Raw genomic sequence first — 21,583 nt, 5'->3', positions numbered from 1 at the left:
ACACGTACATCTTGGCATTCATTTCTTGTTATTAGTCCATGTTATTCTGTTACTTCTAGACATATGTCCCCTTAAAATGACAAAATGCTGTTCACACAAACTACTATGTGGAAATGTCTTTTCCTCTGAGGGAATACAGGTACTTTGTTGGTTGAATACCACAGAATAACTTAAAATGCAGCCATGGATAACTGTATGTTTATTGTACCAAGGATCATAGCTTTTTGTGGATAGAAGCATAAATGATCATCCTTTAGACCAGCCTGAGTTGCAGTTTTATTTTATAATATCTCCGTTTCCTGGCTGCTTCAAATAAACATAATTTGCTAGACAAGTACCTTCACTGACCCTCATATTTGGATTATATTCCCTTTGGAGATCCATGGAGCCATTTTAACTTGGATATCAATAGAAGCCTGTGGCAATATTGTTTATTGGTGACTCAGAACCCATAACAATCTAGAATTATAAATGTGAATTATTGATCATCAAAAACTACTTTCAAGATCTGGAGACACGTGATTAAAACTCAGTTATTGTATTGAAATGTTTCATTTTTAAGACAACTATTATTTCTTTTAAATAGCATTTAGAAGACAAAAAGAAATCACATGATGCCTATTCCCATATCTAAGTCCATCAGAAGGGGAAAAAACTTTGATGTATGTATTTTTTTCACAAAGACATGATGTGGATCCAAAAAATGAGGAACTGTCTTTGACTATTGAATCCCAAGGGAAAACCAACCAGAATTCAGAGATGCCTAGACAGGCATGACCATCATTTATCTGGCCTTCCTGAATATCTCTATAATCGGATTCTGATGAGAAGAAACAATTCCCCCACACACTTTGAAGGGCACATAATCTTGAAGAGAAAATTTTTGTGGTAGATTGTTTTTGTTGGCCTGTTACTAGATGAGAATCAGTTTGGCTTCCTAAATTAAATCTTTTTCTTTTTTTTTTTCGTGTTTGCACTAGATTTCATTAGTTATGTCTGTAAATTGAAAATTTGCTTTGCAGAGGAAAATGCTGGTTTTAGTCTTTGGTTTCTTGTGTGCATGGCATGTGGGGAGGGGAAGCTTGGTGAAAGTTTGGAAACATATAATGACTTAATGTCATGTGTACTCTAACAAATTAAAAAAACACCGTTCATTTTCTTCAATTGTACTAGCCAATTTGGTTCCAGACATCTGGGCAGCATTATTATTATTATCTGAGTACTTTGGAACTGGTGAACATTGCATCGCTCTCATCACTTACCAGAGCTGAGAAAACTTTGCCATCTAGTCAGAATACTCCTTTAAACATATTTATATTTCATTATTACCTAAGTGGCTAGAGGTGAATGGTTTGTTTGCATTATTTGGTATTCGTTTGAGTTTGTGTTTAAACCTTAGTGCAGTATTTTTTTAAAAAACAGTGCTATAAAAGATGTTCAAATCAGGTCATTAGGCTATTCAGTAATTTTTATTGATGCCATACATGTAGTTCTTCTCATTAAAGTAATGCTTTCTTGTATGTGCCTGGCAGATATCAGCCCTCCAGCACAAGGTGTGGATCACAGGCAAGTCCAGAAAGAACTGGGAGATGTCATTGTACGGCTGCATAATCCTGTTGTGCTGACACCCACGACAGTGCAAGTCACCTGGACGGTAAAGCTTCTGCTGTTGTTACCTTAACAGTACTTTCAGTCTGCCTATCTTGTCTGTTTATTCCTTTAGTGTTTTACCACCCAGAAAAGATCCAGTCCTGACCACAATATGAATGCTCTGACAATCTAACATACAGCAGTGTGTGTGTGTGTGTGTGTGTGTGTGTGTGTGTGTGTGTGTGTGTGTGTGTGTGTGTGTGAAAATTGCAATGAAATTGCCATTTTATTTTCTCTTTCAAGTCAGGCAGGTTCAATGTCTTCAGTCTTCTGCTCAAAGCAAGTTAGCTGTTCAGCTAGAAAAACATTATAAAAATGAGTATGCTTAAAGGATAATTGATCTGTGGATTCATTATGCTGCATATCAAAAAATAATCGAAGTTAAACGTCAGCAAGAAATTGCTGTGTGAAAAAGTACTTTCTGCTTCAAATCATGGTAACCTCTGACAATACCCTGTTATTTAGTGACCCAAAAATCTCTTTCCTATAGGGCACTTGTAGTGAAGTCAGAAGCACGTGGTGCTAGTGCCTGATCCACTGTGTATCATCTGGTTTTCCAGCACAAGCCTTACCCACAATGAGTGCAAATCCTTTCATTAGAGAAGACCAGAGTCTTTTGGGCAGTGCTTAACAACATTTCTATTTGAGGGGTCAAACTACTGGGTAGAATTTCTAATATAGTGTTTGGCTTTCAAATTGTTCTGTTTCCCTTCCTGAGGCTTGATGGAAAGGATTTGTAAGAGTAGAAGAGAATTCTCAGGGCACTGCACACCAGAAGAGAGTGCTTTGCTCTTGGGGTATCAGCCCAGAGGAAGGACAGCCGTGAGTAGAAGAGTGAGAGAAAAACTGCCCTGCACAGCACCAAAACAGTTGTATTCTGTAGGATGAATTCTGCTAAGGGGGCATTCACAATGCTCAGGGTTTTTCTTCTACACGTCGTACTGCTAAGAGCTTAATGTGTGCAGGGGATTACACAAGAGGAGATAAGAAGTGTGGAGATAGATGGTGTATTATAAGGATTACTGTTGTTTTTGCACAACTCAGCCATATTTATAGGGGCTTATGCACCGTCCATGTTCTGACAGATTTCTGCGGTCAGGGTAAAGATTGGAATAAATAGAGAAACCCACAAATTTGTATTTCGTGGAAGATTATTTAGATTATGTGTCACTGCATTTTGCCATCGATGATGTCAACATGCAGGCTAACTTTCCTAAAATGAGGCATGTTTCAGCTACAATACCTCCAGGACAGGCTGACTAACCTTTGTAGCAAGCCCTTTTGCCCAAGAAGATGGATCAGTAGTTCAGAAACTTTGGATGTTAGCAGAGAGTAATCGTAAACCTATATCACAACCATGTGGTGCTACTTCAAGTCCTTTCTTAGGTGTGACAGCTATCAGAAAGACAGATTCATAGGCTTTAACATATACTGTAAAAGGAAGCTCCAACATAAACAGAATTCAGTTTTATGTCATATAACCAATGTCATTCTATTGTAATTAAATATATATGTTTATGTATTTGTGTGTGTGTGTGTGTATATGTATGTGATACATATATTCCTCTAAAAGAGTTTCTTGGTGCCCCTACTGAACAAGCAATGAGTGAAGAAATGGTAAGGTAAAGGCAAATTGTTGGAAATGCTGTGGATACCAGCTTATTGGAAAGATCCCTCAAAGCGGTGACCCTATGCCACCTGACAAGCACACAGGCCTCTGTAGAGGCATTTTGGAATTGCCCAAGGGAAGAAAGACACAAAGAAAGATCTCTGAAGCAGCTAATTAGAAACTATCCAGCAACCAGAACAAAACCAATTAATTACCCATAGTCTCTAGGAAAAAACCCACTCTATCCAGAGAATAAAGTCCACACTATTACTGTAAAATGGATAGATAGTGTAGCTATCATATAAAAGGACAGAAGTGCCACGAGAGTCATAAGACTCTTTGTGCTGGCTTTATGCAGTTCAAAGGGTGAATGCCAAGGAATGTCCTCGGTTGCTGAGTTTCTAGCATCCTGACACACAGCAAGTTAACACCATTTTCTCCCTCCTTTATGAGATTGTTTTGGTTTTGCTTTCTCTTTATTTTTTTCAAGTTTGAGTTTAAATTTTCAGAAATAGTTGCCTGTGGCTGTGTTGCAATTTTAAAATGCGTTCATATTTTGAAAAGAAGGTCAGGCTTACAAAGTCAGTGCTAAAAAATAGGAAGAGGCATGTCAAAATTAGGTTTTCATTGCTGCTTAAATTTATTCCTCTTTGTGTATGGATATTAAAATATAGCTGTAATTATCTGGTCACATAGAGGATCTCTTCTTCATGGAGCTATTAAACATTTCTTTTTATCTTCTTTATTCTCTGTGTGGTGCCGGGTCTTATTAAATTCATACCATTGAAACCTTGCATTGAATAAAAAATTATTATTTTGTCTCACATGCTTGCTTATCTGTCATGCTCTCAACCATGTAACATTTGTGTGCTTCACAAATAATACTGAATTTAACATCACAATGATAAAAATGTCATTATCCTAACTTTACACATAGAGAGGTGAGGTGCGGAGATAGTTATTGCTGATGAGACTTGTGGAGTCAGATATACCCACTGTTATCAAATGGCTAATTTTAAGCCTGGGACATGATTTATTTTTACTTTTATTAAAACATTTCACATTGCAAGAGTGTATTCTTTACTCCAAGAGCTTTTATTTCTGACCTCAGCTATGGGTCAGAACTTCTAGCCTCAGTGGGCATTAAACTGAAAGTTTCATTAGTGACCAAATATGAGATGTCCCCAACATTATAAAGGTGCCCTGTGGCACAAAGAGGAATAAAAATCAGTTCTTCAACATGGCGAAATAATTGCTCCTTTGAAGTCCTGACTGCCTTCTAGGAGGTTACCAGGCAGAAGGATAATTTATTTACCTCTTTTCTTTAATTTGATGTAGATCTTAAATGAATGTAGTTCACTGGAAGCTTCAAGAGTCAAGTCCTTTAGACAGTCTTCCAGAGTATTGTCCCCATTTGCCTTGTTCCTGTAGGATCCATAAATGCTAGTGCAGTTCCAATTTCCAGAGACTCCTGTGAGTCCATGCCAGGGAGTTCAGCACAGCCTGTGAGCTACTCTGCCCAGCTGGAGAATTGCTGTGGGTATTGCTGTGGGAGCAGAGGATTTCTTAGGATATTTTGGGATTGACATTTACATGCTACAGAGCATATTGCAAAATGTCTTTAGGGTGCAGATTAGCAGGTTTGCCTGAAAGGAGCTTATATCTGCAGCCTAAGCTGCATTATGAGTTTCTTGCCATCATTTTGACAACCTAATAGCCAATGAACCTGTCTCGTGCTCAGCTGTGGCATGTGCAGGTTTGAACGTGCAGGGAAAATTAGTTTCCTGTTCTGCAGAAATGGTTTTGCAGATGCCTCCTGCACTATGGACTCATCATGAAAGGGGGTGAGAAGGAGCACCCAGAACCAATTCTGCTTGTAGATCACGTTAGGTCAGTGCTGAACTGCACCTACCCAGGAACTGCTTTCTCCTGCCTTTTAAAGGAGCATCTGCATTTTCTGCCATCTCTCCTTTGAGGGAGAAAGTGTGTCTTTAGATCAACAGCTGTTGCAGATCTTTTGAGTTGATATCACCGACTGGAAATATTCTCTGATCCCAGTATTCAGCACAGAGAGTTCCTGCAATTGCTGAAATAATGAGTAAAAAACTGAGTAATTTGTGCGAGGAAGTGGCAACCATTTACGTTCTGTATTCTTTTATCAAGTCACAGTGCATGTTTCTGCAACTCTTGCCTATGTGTGAATGTGTGCCAAACCTAAGAGCTGCATAGGTGAATTAATTTCTTTAATGCTGAGCATATAAGGGTATTTTTAGCAGTCTCCTCTTGGCATGACACATCATTACCACAGAAGTGGAGAAAATTGCAAAGTCACAGTCACTTTGTATTATATATAGCCATGTGTACAAGTGCATATAGACATACACACATATGTATGCACGTGTGTGTGTATCTATATGTGAAATATACCTGTCCTACCCCTCACAAATATTTCTGGTTAACCCATGTAATTATCCAAGAGTAATTTTTTATTAATTTGAGAACTCTGAATAAAACAAAAAAATCCACCATTCTCAGTAAGTAAAGTGCCCACTGAGCAGTTTCCCAACATTTTGACTTTACAGAAGGCCCTGTTGATTCAGACTAGCTTTAATTGGGCATGAGAGATAGCCTTGTATCCTCTCCTTGATGCTGAATGTGACTAGATGTTAATAGAAAACATTAAAAATGCATAATATTTTCTTTTGTCAGTACCCTCCCAGGCCCTGAATGATGGAATCACTGTCAATAATGTGATATTTGGGTAGATCACTCTGCCCTGCTGTAATCAAGCTACACATTGAAAGCGCTGTGAAACTCAAGCGAGCCCCAAATCCAGCTAGTTTATAGCACCGATAAATGTGACAGCCTTGTGGTACTACTTCATTCTGCTTTCATATTCCTTCTGTTGTTTAATCTTTCAGCTTAGTGACTTAGAAGTCTAGGAGGAAAAGATGTGTACGGACCATTTGTGTATTACCACTGTGGAAGTAGATACAAAAGTATGATGGACTGGAAATTGGTATTCTGTGGGTATTCTGTAGGGGTCCAGCTCTTCTCTGTGGGTTTGGGGGATGCATTTGTGTTTGTGCCATGCTGTACAAAACACTTTCCATACAAAACACTTTCCAACAGTGCTCCTGTTCAGTTGAGTCAATTCTGAATTTTCAGTTTTCTCCACTAGGCAGCAGTCAGTAGAGCTTAACCACAGAGCAAAGACAAAATGGAAAGTTCTAACAAAGTTATGCTGTCTTTCAATGTAGCTTCTAACTCAGAAGTAAGGCAAGAATCAAACTCAGTGTTTGATTATTAAACATCATAACCTTATATTGTAATTTAGGTTAGAAACCTGTATTAAAAAGTGGATGAAAGCATTATTTTTGCTGAATTTTGTAGTAAACATGAGGTTCATAAAGTCTTTATGTCCATAAAACATTTAGTTAATCAAAGTCAAACATGGATAAAAAAAATTTGCTCTGATTTACAGACTCCCTTCATCTGGAAACAGCTGCTTAATGTTCTTCTTAAAAACACAGCTTGATTCTTTCAGTATTAACAAGCTATTATTGTGAGTTATATCCCTCTTTCAGTGCATAAATTCACTTAAAGCGAATGCAGCGAAGTTTATAAAATGCAAGCTTAATGTTGTTGTAACATATGTTGCAAGATTTTTAACAGTGACAGTTTTGATGAAAGACATTTCTGCCTTGCTTTCATAAATAAACCTTTCTTCTTGCTTGCCTTGCTTTTTAATGTCTAAGAATCTGTGTCCCCTCTGAATGCCTCAACAAACTGTAACAAGATTTTAGGAGGAGTGTAATAGAGTGTGGTTTGTGTTTTCAGCCTTAAATTAATGTGTTCTTAAGAGAAGTCAAACAAATGTTTCCCTAATTCTGGAATATCTTTGAGCAGGCAAATTGACAAGAACGTAAGAAATATCCTACTTGTTGAATCTTAGTTGTAACACAGATTTACCAAACAGCCAGCTGCACTTTCTTTCCTCTTTATTTGGTGGCTACAGAAGCAGCTGGGTTTGGTTTACTTTTAGCAATCAAATTGGTTTTGGTTTTTTGGTGGTTTTTTCCAGCAAAAATTTGTGCAAGAATCATAATGCCTTGGTTTTTTGGGGTTTTTTTTGGAAGATAAATAAATGCATGCAACCTCTCCAAGATGAAAGACATCTAAAGCTTTTCTTCAAATAAATATCCTATTTATAGGATAAAATTGTTAAACTTCCGTGGTCCAATCTTGAATTCTGCTTGCCTAGCAACAAATAAAATATAAACGAAAACCAACATTCCATCTCCATCTGATGGCCTGAGAGCATCACAACCCCAGGATGCAAAGGGACTGCTCAGGCTGTGAATACAAGAAACAGCACATGTCTTTGGAAGTTGTTTTCTCTGCATCTGTCTTATGTTTATTTTACTTTGCTGTGCATCTCATGAGCTGTGAGCCAAGTAATGGACTAATTGTAAGCATATAGGGTATCTTCAAAGATTTGTCCTTTTCTGAAAAGACTTTGTTTTTCTTTTCTTCTCCTATTTCAGCACATCAGTAGCCAAGATGTGCTTAGTAAGTTTACATGCTGCAAGCCTTATGCCAAAGTTTTCTTTTCATGATTTATTTCAGGGGTGGGGCCTTGCTTTATGATTTAAGGTGGTATTTTTCATGATACATAGAGCTGGAGAAAACAAAACAGAAAGAAATATTCTATAACAAGTAACATGAGACAAATGTTCTTTATAGACAATCAACAGTGACTTACAAGAAGGCAGTTTGATTATTAAATTCAACATCTTAACTGTTAATTTTCTCTTTTTGATGAGGGCAAAATTATTCTAGACAAACGTTTTGCTTTCTTTTTTACACAGCTTTTTTTTTGGTTTACTTTAATATGTTTATTGATGCATTATTTAATGTCATTTCTAGGTTGACCGCCAGTCCCAGTTTATCCAGGGCTACCGAGTCCTGTATCGCCAAACATCTGGGCTGCCTGCTCCAGCTGTGTGGCAGAACCTGGAGGTCAAAGTCCCAACTGAGCGCAGTGCCGTCCTCGTCAGCTTGAAAAAGGGCGTCACTTACGAAATTAAGGTTCGCCCTTATTTCAACGAATTCCAAGGAATGGACAGTGAATCAAAGACTGCTCGTACCACAGAGGAAGGTTAGTAAAAGGGGCAGAAAAGCAATGGGCTTTCATACCTGGCACTGGAAGTGAAACTAAGAGTGGCCATTTTGGTTATTCTGTGTGTGCATGTCTTCGTCTCGATTTCCTCCAGATGATTTCTGTTTGTTACATACCAAGGTGACATTAAAATTTAATATTGAGCTTTGTTCTGTAAATACCCCTGAGAAAGCACTGTACTGGTCTTACATTCTTGTAGCTGATACATCCTTCTAAGGTACAGGTGGCTTTTGGTCTTCCAAAAAGTGTGCACTGCAGCCCTTCTTTTGTAACCACCGCTGCTGCAATAAAAGACTTCGGTCTGCACTTTGAAAATAAAATAAATGCAAGCTCTCGCAGAGGAGTGTTTGATACTCAGCACATCTTTCTGAATGGGTAATAATGTAGATGAACAGTTGGTTGGGAAATGAGGAGTAGTGAAGGACACGTATTTAACCAGTTGGAGAAACTCCAGTCTCAAGGGCACACCACTTCACAGGTTCTGTTAGCACAGTGTTCATGAAACTGCCCTGTTCATTCCTGCAGAGGATTTCCCTGAGCACCTTTCAAGCCTCTCTGAAACAGGATTCAGTTTGCACTACTGAAGAAGTTAAGCTTTTATATCTAAAGCGTGTAGCCTTGTATGTAGTTGTGCTGAAGAATATGCACTTCAGGACTGCTGGATTTTGTTGAAAAGTAAAGGCAGTGAGATGAGATGTAAGTAATTTTAATCATTTGCTGTTAGAAACCTACCTTTCTACCTATGTAATGCAGTCTTTGCCTGGAGAATCTCTCCCGTAAAAGTAGGATGGTCCTAACAGCGAGGGTTCATCTTCTCTCTGTGTCACTGATTTTTTAATTTTTTTTTTTTGAAGAAGAAGAAGAGAAAGCAATACTGGTGAAGTTTTAAAATGTTAGTATGGTTTCAATGGGTTTTGAGGGCACTCTTTCCTTCCTATTGAAAGTGCATCTTAATCATTTACAGTAGTCTCCTGAGGTTTAATTTAGTGCTGATTGCCAAGTACTCTTTAATTCTAGAACAGACTTGCTTATGACTCACTTTTCTCTTTGATTTGTTGTGATTATTACCCAACATGTAAGTAAAACTGGAGATAACTTGGTTGCACTTTGCACTTTATAGATGAGGAAATTCAGTGTCCTGCAACATGGAGAAGAGTGTGCAGGAAGACATTGTTCAAGTCTGATTTGGAATTTGGGATTTTATGGTTCCCAGTTCTTTGTTTAAACCAGTAAGCCTAAATCAGTTAGTGAAGAATATGTTTGCAGCAGTCTGAACAAAGCTTTCTTATTTATAAAAAAGGAAATTTTAAAAATCTTTCTACAGGTGAAATTCCTTTTCTGGAGTTAAAATGTAGGATTTTGTCCTCTCACTAGCAGATATTGTTCTTGTCCAATTTAAATTGATTTTGGTGTTTGTTTAATTCATCGAGCTGTCTCTTGCTCAAAGTAAATAATACTCAGAGAGAGAGAGAAGGTCTTATACTTCCTGTCTATTTCTATAAGATACTTGAGGAATGACATTCTCTTTTATAAACCTTAGCTCCCAGCAGAGCCTGTCAGGTAATTTCCTACCTTAAAGGACACTTTGTTCATGTGGAATAGCTTTTCACATAGTGAAGATTTTAAAAAAATGTTCATACCTACAGAAATGTCTAACTCATAGCCTAGAATCCGCTTGGTAGATTAATATAACCTTCAAGGAGTCTGTTTACAAGTGTCATCTCTCAAAAAAAGTCAGCATAGGACCCGTAATATTATCACCAGACAAATGTAAGCTCCTGTAAAAAATTCTTCCTCTTCCTTGGGTGATAAAATTAGGTACTTCCATGAGAAAATTAAGACATTCAATAGATGCAGTCCTACAGATATTTCCTTTAATTCTTCATATTATCTTTGTAATTATATTGGTGTTGATGTATTTCAAAAATAGCATCAACTAAATGTTTAATGACAGTGGTTTGCTTCTCTTCCACTGAAGAAAGATGGCAGTCTATTTAAAGGTGCTGTGCTGCCTGTGATTCCATTTCGAAAATGAGCTTTTTTTAGACTTGACTTTTAAAAAATGTCAGCTATACTATTTTTAGAAAATAATTTGGAAGAGTGATACCAGCGTTGGAAGTTTTTTGCGACATCAAAGCAAATATCCCTGGTAAAGGCAAAGTACGACCAAAAGGTAGAGGCAGCTTTCTGCTGGATTGGATTTTACATGCAATGTTACTTCTGAGTCCTACCTCTAAAAATCAATTTTGCTGCAGTTAGACTTTTCCTCTAGATCAGACATTTGTCACAGTTCAGTATCCATCCATCTCCAGCCTCTTTGGCCTTGTGAAGGTAACAAATGGAATTCTGTTTGGCTGCCTCTGGAAAAGATGAGCAGCGATTTGGGTTCTTTCATATCTGTAAGAAGAAGCTGAGCACTGGAATAATTGACCTGTCAAGAAGCAGGCAAGGTGTTCCCCACAAGCTAGCAGCAAGGGAAATGAGAAAATGGTTTTAAAAATGTTATTTTTCAGTGTGATCCATTTAATAACTGCAGCAGTGTCAGACGAGTGGCTTAATTTATAATACGGTGCCAGCTCACAGAGTGATATTATCAGAGAGAAGAAGCTGAACTGTTACATACGTACATGTGTGCACACCTACAATGGGAGCTGAATTAAAGACTTTATTTTATATTTTTCACTATTTCTTTCATACTTTCTCTAGAGACAGATTTTTTTTTTTTTTTTTTTAAATTGCATCCACTGTTTTAAATCTCCTTTGGAATAACATTGTGGAGTTTTACTTGTCCTGCATCTTGTTTGTCACCAGAAAAATATGACAGTCGGGAATGGAAGTCTCCTTAGCTTTTATCAGCTGCTCTCTGTCAGTTTCTCCTCACCTTAGTGCAGCTCTTAAAATGATATTTTCACAGCTGCATTCATCAGCTGCAATTTTAATTTTGCTTCAAAGTTCTCATATGTCCTCAAAAACCCCCACAAAACCAATACATGCTGGTAGAATATTAACTAGAATGTTCACGCAGTTTAAATGTAAAGACAAATGAATACAGCATGGGTTTTTTTAAAATTTTAGAGTATGGCATTCATTTTAAATTTCTTTTGCATTCACACTCCCCTGCTCCCCCAGGTATGTGTATATAAGACATTATATTTCTGAATGCCTTTTTTGTTTCAGTAATGAAAGTAAATATGTTTGAGCAAGTTGTTCCATTGTACTTAAAACCAAAAATGAGTTATACAGTGTTAAGCTTTGCCATTTTTATGATTATTATTTTCACATAAAATATTCTAATTAATATCACACACATACGTTTATTCACAGTTTTGTTGTTATTGAATAACTTGAAGACTTTCAAAATGCTATTTTTTTTTACTGTGTGGCAAATTATTTCACTTGCTATAAAATACACAATGCAACTCTTTCCTTCACCAATTTTATGCTTTGCACGATTGCAAGGAGTAGCCCAAGGCCATCTTTCTATGCTTCACTCGAGCTGGCTAAGAGTCAAGCTGTCCACAATACAGCTCCATTTCTTCCCTCCAGTTCACTGTTTCTCTGGATCAGGCAAGGTCACAAGGACTCTACCAAGCACTATTAGCTTTGCAGCTGAACCAGCATCTGAAAATGTAGTTGTCAAAATGTGCAGCCTCCCAGGACTGTAATATGTGTTTCATTTTTCATCTAAAATATTTTTTTTCTGCTGTAATCTTGTATGGTTCCTTCTCCTCACCTCTGATACCCTAGTTTGAAGTTGTGTGGTTCTTGCAGCAGAGTACTCCAGTTTTTCAGGGCTATCAGGGTAAAGATTTGAGCTCGGCTCCATGAGCCTGTGCCAGGTCAAGTGCTGAAGAGCTTCCGATGTGGGAACACAGCCAGTCTCAAAGAGGCCGTGGAGAACAATAGGAATATCTGAATTGACTCAGGAGACAAGCACTTCTGATATCTGTAGCTGTGCTTATTTGTGTTAAACCTGCCAGGCTTGAATACAAAGATGCCAGGGGCTCTCGACTTTTCTCAGAAGCATGGTCCAAGGATGGGCATGGACTCAGGGAAATATGTTAAAGATAAGACTAGAGTACTGTTTCCATAAAGTTTAGCAGTGAAGGAGTCACTCTGACCAGGGGGCTGGAGTAAGGGAGCCTTGACACATGATGTGAGATGCCCAAACCCAGGTTATTATCTAGATTTGGGGCAGGAGAGTGATTTTAGGTTCTGGTATGATGTCTACCATAGGCTTTCAAAATCAGCTTTCACATTTCATATGAAATGTTTTAAGATCAGATTAAAAGCAATGAAAGATACGGGGAAGACAAATTCTGTAAGTATTTATTAAACACAAAGACACCTCCCTAGAACAGAAGGTGTCTAAGCAACAGGCTTCTGTGAACTGAGAAATTGTCCTGGAGAGGTATCAGTCTATGCTTGCTTTATTAGTTCACATTTTCTGGGCCTCTTTCTATTAGTTTTGTTGAAGACTGGGTAGATGGACTGGGAGAGATGGAATAAATAAATTCTAGGACCAGTTCCAAGCAGCTGCTATCAATCAGCTTTTCCCCCCAGGGACTATACCTTAATATAATACAGTCTACCTTGGTGGCCTAGCTTGCCATTGTGGTGGAGTTTCAACACTTGTCTGGGAGCAAGAGAAGGATGAGGGGGAGCTGCAAGAAGTTTTAGGTGACTGAGCAGGGCCATAGTGACAGTCCTCTGCCATGGCAGCCCCACCCATGGTGGGAGAGCCCTATATGGATATAGCAGATGCTCATAGAGGGGACTTTTCCATAGCAGAGCTCCTGCACCACTTCCCAAGCAGTGTGTCCTGAGCCAAGAGAAGCACCCTGCTGCTGGTGTAGCTGCAAGAGGGGCTTTGCCAGCATAGCTCGGGTCACTAATAACTATGCTGGATTTTTGTTTGTTTTTTTTCCATTAAAAAAATGTTTCTAGACAACTAGCAGGGCTGGCAGGCAGTTGTATTGTAGAATTGGCCTTGATGTGCAGTGGCCCGCCAAACAGCTGTGAATGGTTGAACTGGACTCTGAAGAGAAAGCAATTTGCCTAGGGGAAAAAAAGGACATAAGTATATATCTGACCTAACTTAGCACCTGCCCTATTCACCGGTATTTGATGTAAAGCCATAAATATTTCAACCCTTTTCCAGTTTGGAGTTGCAAGTTCTGTGTTTAAACCTGGTATTGTCTTCCTGGAGAGCAAATAGAAAACAAAAACAGATCATTAAATGTTTGCTGTTCACATCATTATTAGATCATGTAGAAATAGAAAAACCAAAACAGTTTTCAGGCCTGGTGAAGCAGCCGCACATGTGGCTTAATTGATATATCTATAGTTGTCCATGCATATTATGGAAAACAAAGGCAAGCGTGAGAACAATTCCAGTGCAAACGTAAAAAATGCCGAATAAATGAGGAGTGATTTGTATTGATTCTTCATTGCCACAAATTCCACATTGTCATTCCGCCCTATGCTTCTCTTCAGAAGGGCATTTTTCAATGTCAGTGCCCGACAAAAAGTGCATCCCTAGGCCTGCAGGGAGTGTGAGTTTTCTATACTGTCTGCTTGCTCTTGCACTGCTTCAGCAAAATCCGTGCTCTAGCAAGTGGATTAATGCCTTGCTTCTGTTTGCTCCCTCTCCTCGGTGTAGCTCCAAGTGCCCCTCCTCAGTCTGTCACTGTCCTGACAGTTGGAAACCACAACAGCACGAGCATCAGCATCTCCTGGGATCCTCCCCCTCCAGATCACCAAAATGGAGTCATCCAGGAGTACAAGGTACACACGATGTCTGATGGAAGGGTTGTGTGTTTAGGGAAACAGCCTGCTTGAATTACAGAACAATAGCACTATTTAGGGATTTAGATTCTGACAGCATTTACAGCTGCCATATAATTATATGGAGAAAGAGGACTGGCTGCTTATGGTTTTTATTATTATTATTATTATTATTATTATTATTATTATTTTAAGCAATACTACTGCTATATTGAAAAGCAAAAATACCATGAGCATGATATGGAAGAGAGCTGTAATTTCTAGCCAGTTTACAGTTCTTCTCTTTCTAGCTTTTACCTGCTGTGGAACAAGAAGAAGAGGGTTGTTGTTGTTTTTTTAAGGGGCTTCTGCACTCTAAAGACAGGCAGAGAAGTCCCTTGGAGTATCTTCAATCTGGCAGCAAAGCTGGCAGGAAAGTTGCTTCCTATTTCCTCTGCAAAAATGCTAATCCTAACAGTTCAAGGTCAAAGTCAAGTACTGTGGCTCTGGGAGAATACAAGGCTTCTTCCAAGTATTATCTCTGTCAAGCTTCACAACTTAAAGTGCCAGGTTGTTTGCTCTGAAAAGCAGGTTGAACACAACTGGTATATACAAAATTTGTTAACGTGAGAGTTGCTTGCATTGATTGTATTTTCCTCCTCTTTGTTGCTATGATGGCTCAAAGTATCCACTCCTCATATTTAAATGTTGTTGTAGTCTGTAATTCCATACTAAGATGACTTTTCCACAAGTATATTTTCACAACATGAAAAAAAAATGCATTGTGTTATTCGAGTGGAGAAGATGATTGGGCAAGGTTCAGCATTGTCACAGGATGGAGCACAGTTTGGCAAATTAACCTTGCTGTGGCTGGCCTTATACACCAGGTGTGAAATGTTCAATTGAAATGGAGCAGGGCAGCATTCTTCACAGTCCCACAAAGGGTGGAAGTGGTGGCTGCAACTTACTTCACACAAAATGATACCTTTTTTCCCCCTGCTGTGTCTTGTGGGAACACAGCATGAAGAAGAGAGTGCTTGGTTTCTAAATCACCTAATGGTTCAACCTCTTCCAGCTTTTCTCTTGGTCAGAGGGATGCAGTAAATGCTCACAATATTTCTGTTTAGCATAGCACTTCTTTTGTTTTGCTTTTAGTCAATATCAAGATTAATTAATCCCAGTATTTTATTGATCTGATTTTCATATCAATTAATAATTATCCTTTGGCTTAATTAATCTTGATCCTGACTCCAGTATAAGTCAATATAAACCATCCAGGGCTTATAGTCAAATGAGTAAAGCACCCTCCTAAACCACAAAACATGTAGCTATGAAACAAAGTTGGCTGATGGCTAATAAAAGCCATGTTCCAGGTGAGTGCTCAGGCCCCTGGGCTGTGTATAAAACCAGCTGGAGTCACTGCCTATTACAGCCCTCCTGTGTTAGGTTAGGTGGCTGCCTCAGCAGTGAGCTGGCTACAGTTCATGCTGCAGAGAGTCTAATATTTCCTTGAGTATAAAATAATTGCTGAAGTTCCACAGTGCATTTTCTAACAAATTGAGAGTAGATCTGTTAATTCCACTTCAAGCATCAGAATGCCTGTAAATTCATTCATGAATTAAATGCTTTTAATTAGGGGCGTCTCATAGCTGCTGTAACCTAAGACCAGGACAGACAAGGAGTGAAGGAATGAATGCAATAGTTTCTCATCCTAATGCATTCTGGCTGGCAAATAAGGTTTCCTCGGGTTTAGGAAAACAAGAGATTTTTTTTTCTTGCTCAAGTCTTTCCGAGCATTTCACAGAAAAAAAAGATAAGGGGTAATGAAACACTGAGCAGGGTCAAAAGTAAGTGTAAAGATATTATTGCTGTTGCTTAGGGGCATTAGTTGGTCACTGATAGTGGTTCCACCAATAGTGCTTTCTTCTGCTGTTATTTTTATGTAAGTGTACGTGTGATATATTTATGCATTGATTTTCTTGAGTGGTAGTAAATGCTTTCTTTAGTAATACAGAAGCTGTATTTGCAGATAACATTAACTGAAGAAACATGCCTAGAAGTTAGTTTTGAAACCGCTTTGGAGAAGACTATAAAAAAATGCAAGAGAGAGACATAACGTTCTGAACTCATGGACTGTTCCCATCACCAAATGCCAGTTGTCATTATAGGGTGGATTTCCTGTTTAATCAGATAATAATTGAGTGACAGACTGATATCTGGATTCCTAAACAATGTAAATAATCACAAAGGCAGTGGTAAATGTGAGTCTGTGCTTACTCCATTTCAGAAATTTCAAATATCCCTCTGGTGCTGTGTAAGGAAGTTGAAAAGAATTTTGAAAATTGTTTGTTCTTTAGTGCTTTAAGAAGTGTTTCAACCTGTGCTTATTATTTGGTATCCTTTTGCTATTCAGCAGGAAGTTTAGAAGGAAAAAATACGGGGTTTTTTTTAATAAAAGGTTTGATGAACAAGATCTTGATTAATGTGTAACACCTCTTTTCCACTTGGATAATCTGGTCTGTGCTTCTAAGAAGTGTAAGCACAGAATCTGCACTCCGTGGAAAGCCAGAGTCCAGAGAGGTATTTGCAAGCAGACTTTGCAGCTGGCTAATCTGGGATAGCTTGCTGTGCTAAATCATCCCAATTTAATCTATTCCTGGACATTAAAATTGTCAAGAGCTCCCAGATAAGTGATTGCCATAAAATACCTTGATATGTCATATCTATGCGCAATTGTGTGAGTGTGAAGAATTTCATCTTTTTTAACACATAAACTTTTGTCCCAGATCTGGTGCCTAGGTAATGAGACTCGATTTCATATCAACAAAACAGTAGATGCAGCCATTCGGTCTGTAGTAATAGGTGGCCTATATCCAGGTATCCAGTACCGCGTGGAAGTTGCTGCAAGCACCAGTGCAGGTGTAGGAGTAAAAAGTGACCCACAACCCATAATAATTGGTAAGTGATTGTCTGTTCTGTTGTTTTGTTTTGCCTGTTTCTTTTATTTCCTCTCAGAAATGTTTTCATACATCACTTCTGGAAGCATAAAAATCTGTGGAGCAAAAGACGAGATTTGACTAGAGCTGGTTAGTTAGCTTTTATGTCCCACTGCCTGATGATGTTTTGTCTTCTCTTCCTGCAGAGTTCTTACAGACAACGAAGGGAAGTATGTTGCCAAGACATTTGAGAAAATGCAGATTGTGTAGTGAAAATGATTTAAAGTTTTGGGGTTTTTTTAAATTAATTTACCACTTCTGCAGGTTGGCAGATTTGTGGAACAAACAGCCCAGGCTCCCTTTTCCTTCTGTTAAGATGACTGTGTAATTGCCTTACTCATTCCATTGGTGCCTAAGGCACTATTTACCATTGTTTGATGAATGTCCAAAGTCAGTGTTTCTCAGGTATCCCAAGCTGGCAAGCCTCCTCTGTCAAAGAAAAAGTCGTCTCTAGACCAGAGAGCAAAGGTAGCATTATCATCCCAGCCTTTGAAATAATTGTTTGTTAATAGTGGTTTCCACACAGAATTAATTTCCTGACCTGAGGGTAATACAGGTTTTGTTTCTTCCAAAATTTTTCCTGAGTATAAAATATAAAGGCAGGAAAAATAGGGAAGACTAGAAGTAACTGTGTTTAGCAAACCTGAAATGAACCGTGCAAAGCAGCACCTCTTTTGAGTGCAGAATACAGGAATTTTGTTGCCTTTATCCATATGGTCTAATTGAGTTATTGCTTAAATGGACTTCTGTTTGTTTGTTTGTTTGTTTGTGGGACTTCTGTTGTTATTAAATATTTTCTTTCTAGAAAATGTTGTCAATACACTGTCCCAAACATGGACTAGTCTATTACATGTAGACCCTTAGAAAAGGCCATCCCATAAGCATTGCTTAAATACTCAGGTTCCCCCATTCAGGTTCCCCCATTCATCAAAACAGAAGCTAGGATACTTCAGCTTTGAAGTCTCACTGGAGACAGAAATACAAGAGTGGAAGTGAGGGTAGCACTTGCTTTGGAAAAGGCAGCCACAAAACAGACATAGAAAAGAGGTGAAAAAAAATTCTAGAAGTAAAAGCAAGAAATTGATTTCCAAAAATGCAAGAAACCCTGGGCCTCTTTTCCTTATTTCACTAAGGGGTCCATCTAAGTAGGCACAAAATACACTGCACTTAGTCCAGCAAAGCAAAGTAAGTGTGTTGCATTTTAAGTACATGGGTAGCCTTGTGTCACTTAATGTGTTGTGAGTTATACTTGCACCAAAGGTCTTTGCTGGATGGTTCCCAGAGTTCTTAGTGGTACTTAGTTGTTCCTTAAATGATCCCAACGTGTCTGCTTCAACAAGTTCATCTGCTGACATCTTTGCACATTTGAGAGTCCTTTGCATGAAAAGTAAAGGAGAGTAGTTTCTGTTTGGGTTATGTTTCTGTTCTCATTTCTGTTTCCTTTTTTGGAGCCTGAAGCTGGATATGTTAATTACATACATGTAGTCTTTTGTTTAGGTCCTATTTTGCTATTGATTATGAATTGCTGGCAGTTACTTCTCAGACTATAAATTTGCTTGATAAATGCAACAGTGTTTAAGTGATAGCATTTCTGGAAAACTTGAGTTGGTACCATTTCAATGTTTGAATAGGAATCAAAATCACAAAATATGAAAATTATTGTTTTAAGTAAGTTTAAAAAGAAACTACTTGCATGGATTTAAAATGAGCTAATGAATAAACCTCAAAACATCATAATGAATGGGAAAACATTATTGAGTTACTATATTATAATAGAGTTCTATATGGTCTGGTGCTTAGCTATACAATTTAACAACTTGCAAACTCCAGAAATGCTGAATTATGGAGAGAACAGGTCAGTGGTGCAGAAGAGCTAAGCTGTATTTCTAAGCGGTAAAACCTTAATAGTCACGAAATACAGAGTACAGTATATAAAAAGAAAGATGTTATTTTTAAATACAGGATTCATTCTTCTAAAAAGTTGGTTTGGGTTTTTTTCTGAAAATAACTGGTTTTCATGGTGGATAATCAGCTACTGGCCTCCCGGAATAATTTTAGATAACAGACCTGTGACAATCCACAAAGTAAAAACAGGAAAATAGGGAGCAGTACAAAGTATATTATTCCTTTATTTAGAAATTGTCTCACTGTTACAGGAATCTTGTGCCCATACTTCAAGCAGGATGTTGAAAAATTTTATGGAAGACTCAAAGAGAATCAAGAATAAAACTTTTATGATCACTAATGACACGCTGAAACACATTCCCTTGGAAAACTAGAAATAAAATTGGAGATAAGGGAAATGCTGGTTAATGCTATAGCTATTATTTCTCTTCATCAGTTGGCCTGCTCCCTCTTACATTCCATCATTGGCATAATAATATGAGGAACAGCTGCAAACTTTCACAGTAATAGGTACAATCGAATCTGATGTGTCTAATTAATTTTTGGTCCGACAAATTAGTTTTGTTCTTCATTACTCTCCAATGAGAGGAAGACATTATATTTCATTATGTTTTTGTCTTCAGGAACAATGGAGCGTTACAGGTCGCACACTTCCCTTGTCTATGTTCTAATTAGTTGAACTGACAGCATTGTTACAGAACCACCTGCAGTATATGAAATAGTACACTGCTACCTTGGATGACATATTTATTACTTCTGCTTAAATATTATATTAAGAAGTACAAGAGTAATGCTGTTTGTTTCCCCAACCCCCAACAATTATATTAATTTTATCAAAAGTCAGTGGATAACATTCATCTGTCTCCATTTATTTTTCCATCATCAAATCCACAAAGCATATGTTATTTTGACATTTAAATGAATTATTAGTTTTGCAGTTGTAATTGCTAGGCACAGAAGGGTAAGAGCAAACAGCCAGACTGCAAACTTTAGACGTTACTTTGGAGACAAAATGTATCTTCCGCTAGAAGAGAGGCAGAGCATACAGCCCACTGAAACCTCTCCCCAGGTTCTTTGCAGTTTGTTCCCACATCCTCTGTTTTCAAAAGACTGTTTTCTGCTCTTAAGAGAAGACAGGATCACCAGATGTTTTTGGAGGCTTCTGTGAGAAGAACTCATTCTTGAATCGAGGAGCATCCACTCCCAAAGCTGGTGTCTCCAGAGTACTTCCCTGCCTGCTCTTCTCTTTGGTAGCACGGCTGTGTCTGAAGCAGTGCCAACACTACCTGTTTCCTCACTGTCTCACTGCTTTGGCCTCTCCTCCAAAGGGCACAGAAATTAACTGCAAGTTAATGGTAATTAGAGCAACTCCAACTCCTATGCTGATTTCTACTAGAAAATCGATTTTGTGTCTGGAAGAGCATGCCATAGAGAGCCCCTTTCTATTAGTTTTACTGTCAGCACTTCTTCTTTCAGCACTGGGGTGCACCTATGGATTGGTTCCATGGGCAGAAAAAGCCATGGAAAATCAGATAAAGCAGCCACTGCTGCCTCCTTTCTTTTCTTGCCACAGCTGCTCGCTCAGTTTCATTCTCACATACTGCATCAGGCCTGGAAACCATTGGGCCTTTGACAGTGGCAAGACAAAAGATGCAAGTATGGGAAAGGACAGCTGCAGCTCCCCAAACCTGATGCTAGTGAAGCTTCCCAGCATGGCCAGTATAGACTGACACCAGTACTGGTGTAGTGCCTTTTTGTACATTAGCAGGCATAGTCTGGCAGCATCTTTCTGTGGAACATGTTCTGCTTGTTGGAAGCCTGGTTTTTGTTTCTTGCCCAGAACGACTGAAAGCAAGCCAAGCTCTAGCACAGCTTCCACAGTCTGATTGCAAAAGCAGACAGTCAGCAGTACTAAATATTGACGTGGTGCTGAAAGAGAGGAAGCCTAACAAACTCACCGGAGTCATCAGCAGCGTGATAGCAATGGCACTGCATTTCTTCCCGATTAACCCAGCCTGGATCTGAACACCACTGAGGGCCTCAAGCTGCACCCTGGCAGGGGCGGTGCTGGGCAGAGCCAGTCCCAGAGGGACATTCTGCACAGGATCCCCTTTTACAAAACATGTCTGGTGTGAACTCGGGGTCACCTGCAAAAAGGTGTCCGTGGAAACAGCACTGGAAGTGTCAGGCTTTTGGCTCTGCTTTAGCCAGAGACCCTGAGTGCTGGCTTTAGGCTGAAGCCAGCGAGCTGCTCTTTTGGAAGGAGTAAATCTAACCATTACTGAATTATAGAAAAGGAATAAGTCCATTTTCACAGCACAGCATAATGATACAGTACTTTTAATAATTTCCTCTAGGCAACCATTTCAGTGTTTTATTGCAATGTTCAACTACTTTTATGTGTGTGATAGAGTCTCATAATTGAGAATCATAGTGTTTGCATCTTCTTTGTCTCAGTAGAGTAGCTACTCTTGC

General features: G+C 38.6%; 1 protein-coding gene across 10 annotated transcripts in view; it reads left to right on the top strand.

The window, feature by feature from the left end:
• ROBO2 (roundabout guidance receptor 2) overlaps positions 1-21,583 on the top strand; it is a 1,045,807-nt gene that overhangs the window by 959,263 nt on the left and 64,961 nt on the right. For all 10 annotated transcript variants that reach the window (XM_032097063.1, XM_032097109.1, XM_032097086.1 and 7 more), the window contains 4 exons: positions 1,533-1,654; positions 8,189-8,420; positions 14,104-14,228; positions 16,994-17,165. In XM_032097063.1, coding sequence (XP_031952954.1) covers positions 1,533-1,654; positions 8,189-8,420; positions 14,104-14,228; positions 16,994-17,165 — 651 coding nt within the window. The remainder of the gene's footprint in view (positions 1-1,532; positions 1,655-8,188; positions 8,421-14,103; positions 14,229-16,993; positions 17,166-21,583) is intronic.

The sequence above is a fragment of the Corvus moneduloides genome, chromosome 2 (assembly GCF_009650955.1).
Source record: "Corvus moneduloides isolate bCorMon1 chromosome 2, bCorMon1.pri, whole genome shotgun sequence".
Lineage (NCBI taxonomy): Eukaryota > Metazoa > Chordata > Aves > Passeriformes > Corvidae > Corvus > Corvus moneduloides.
Note: the sequence above shows the minus strand (reverse complement) of the source record. Positions and strands in the feature narration are given on the sequence as shown.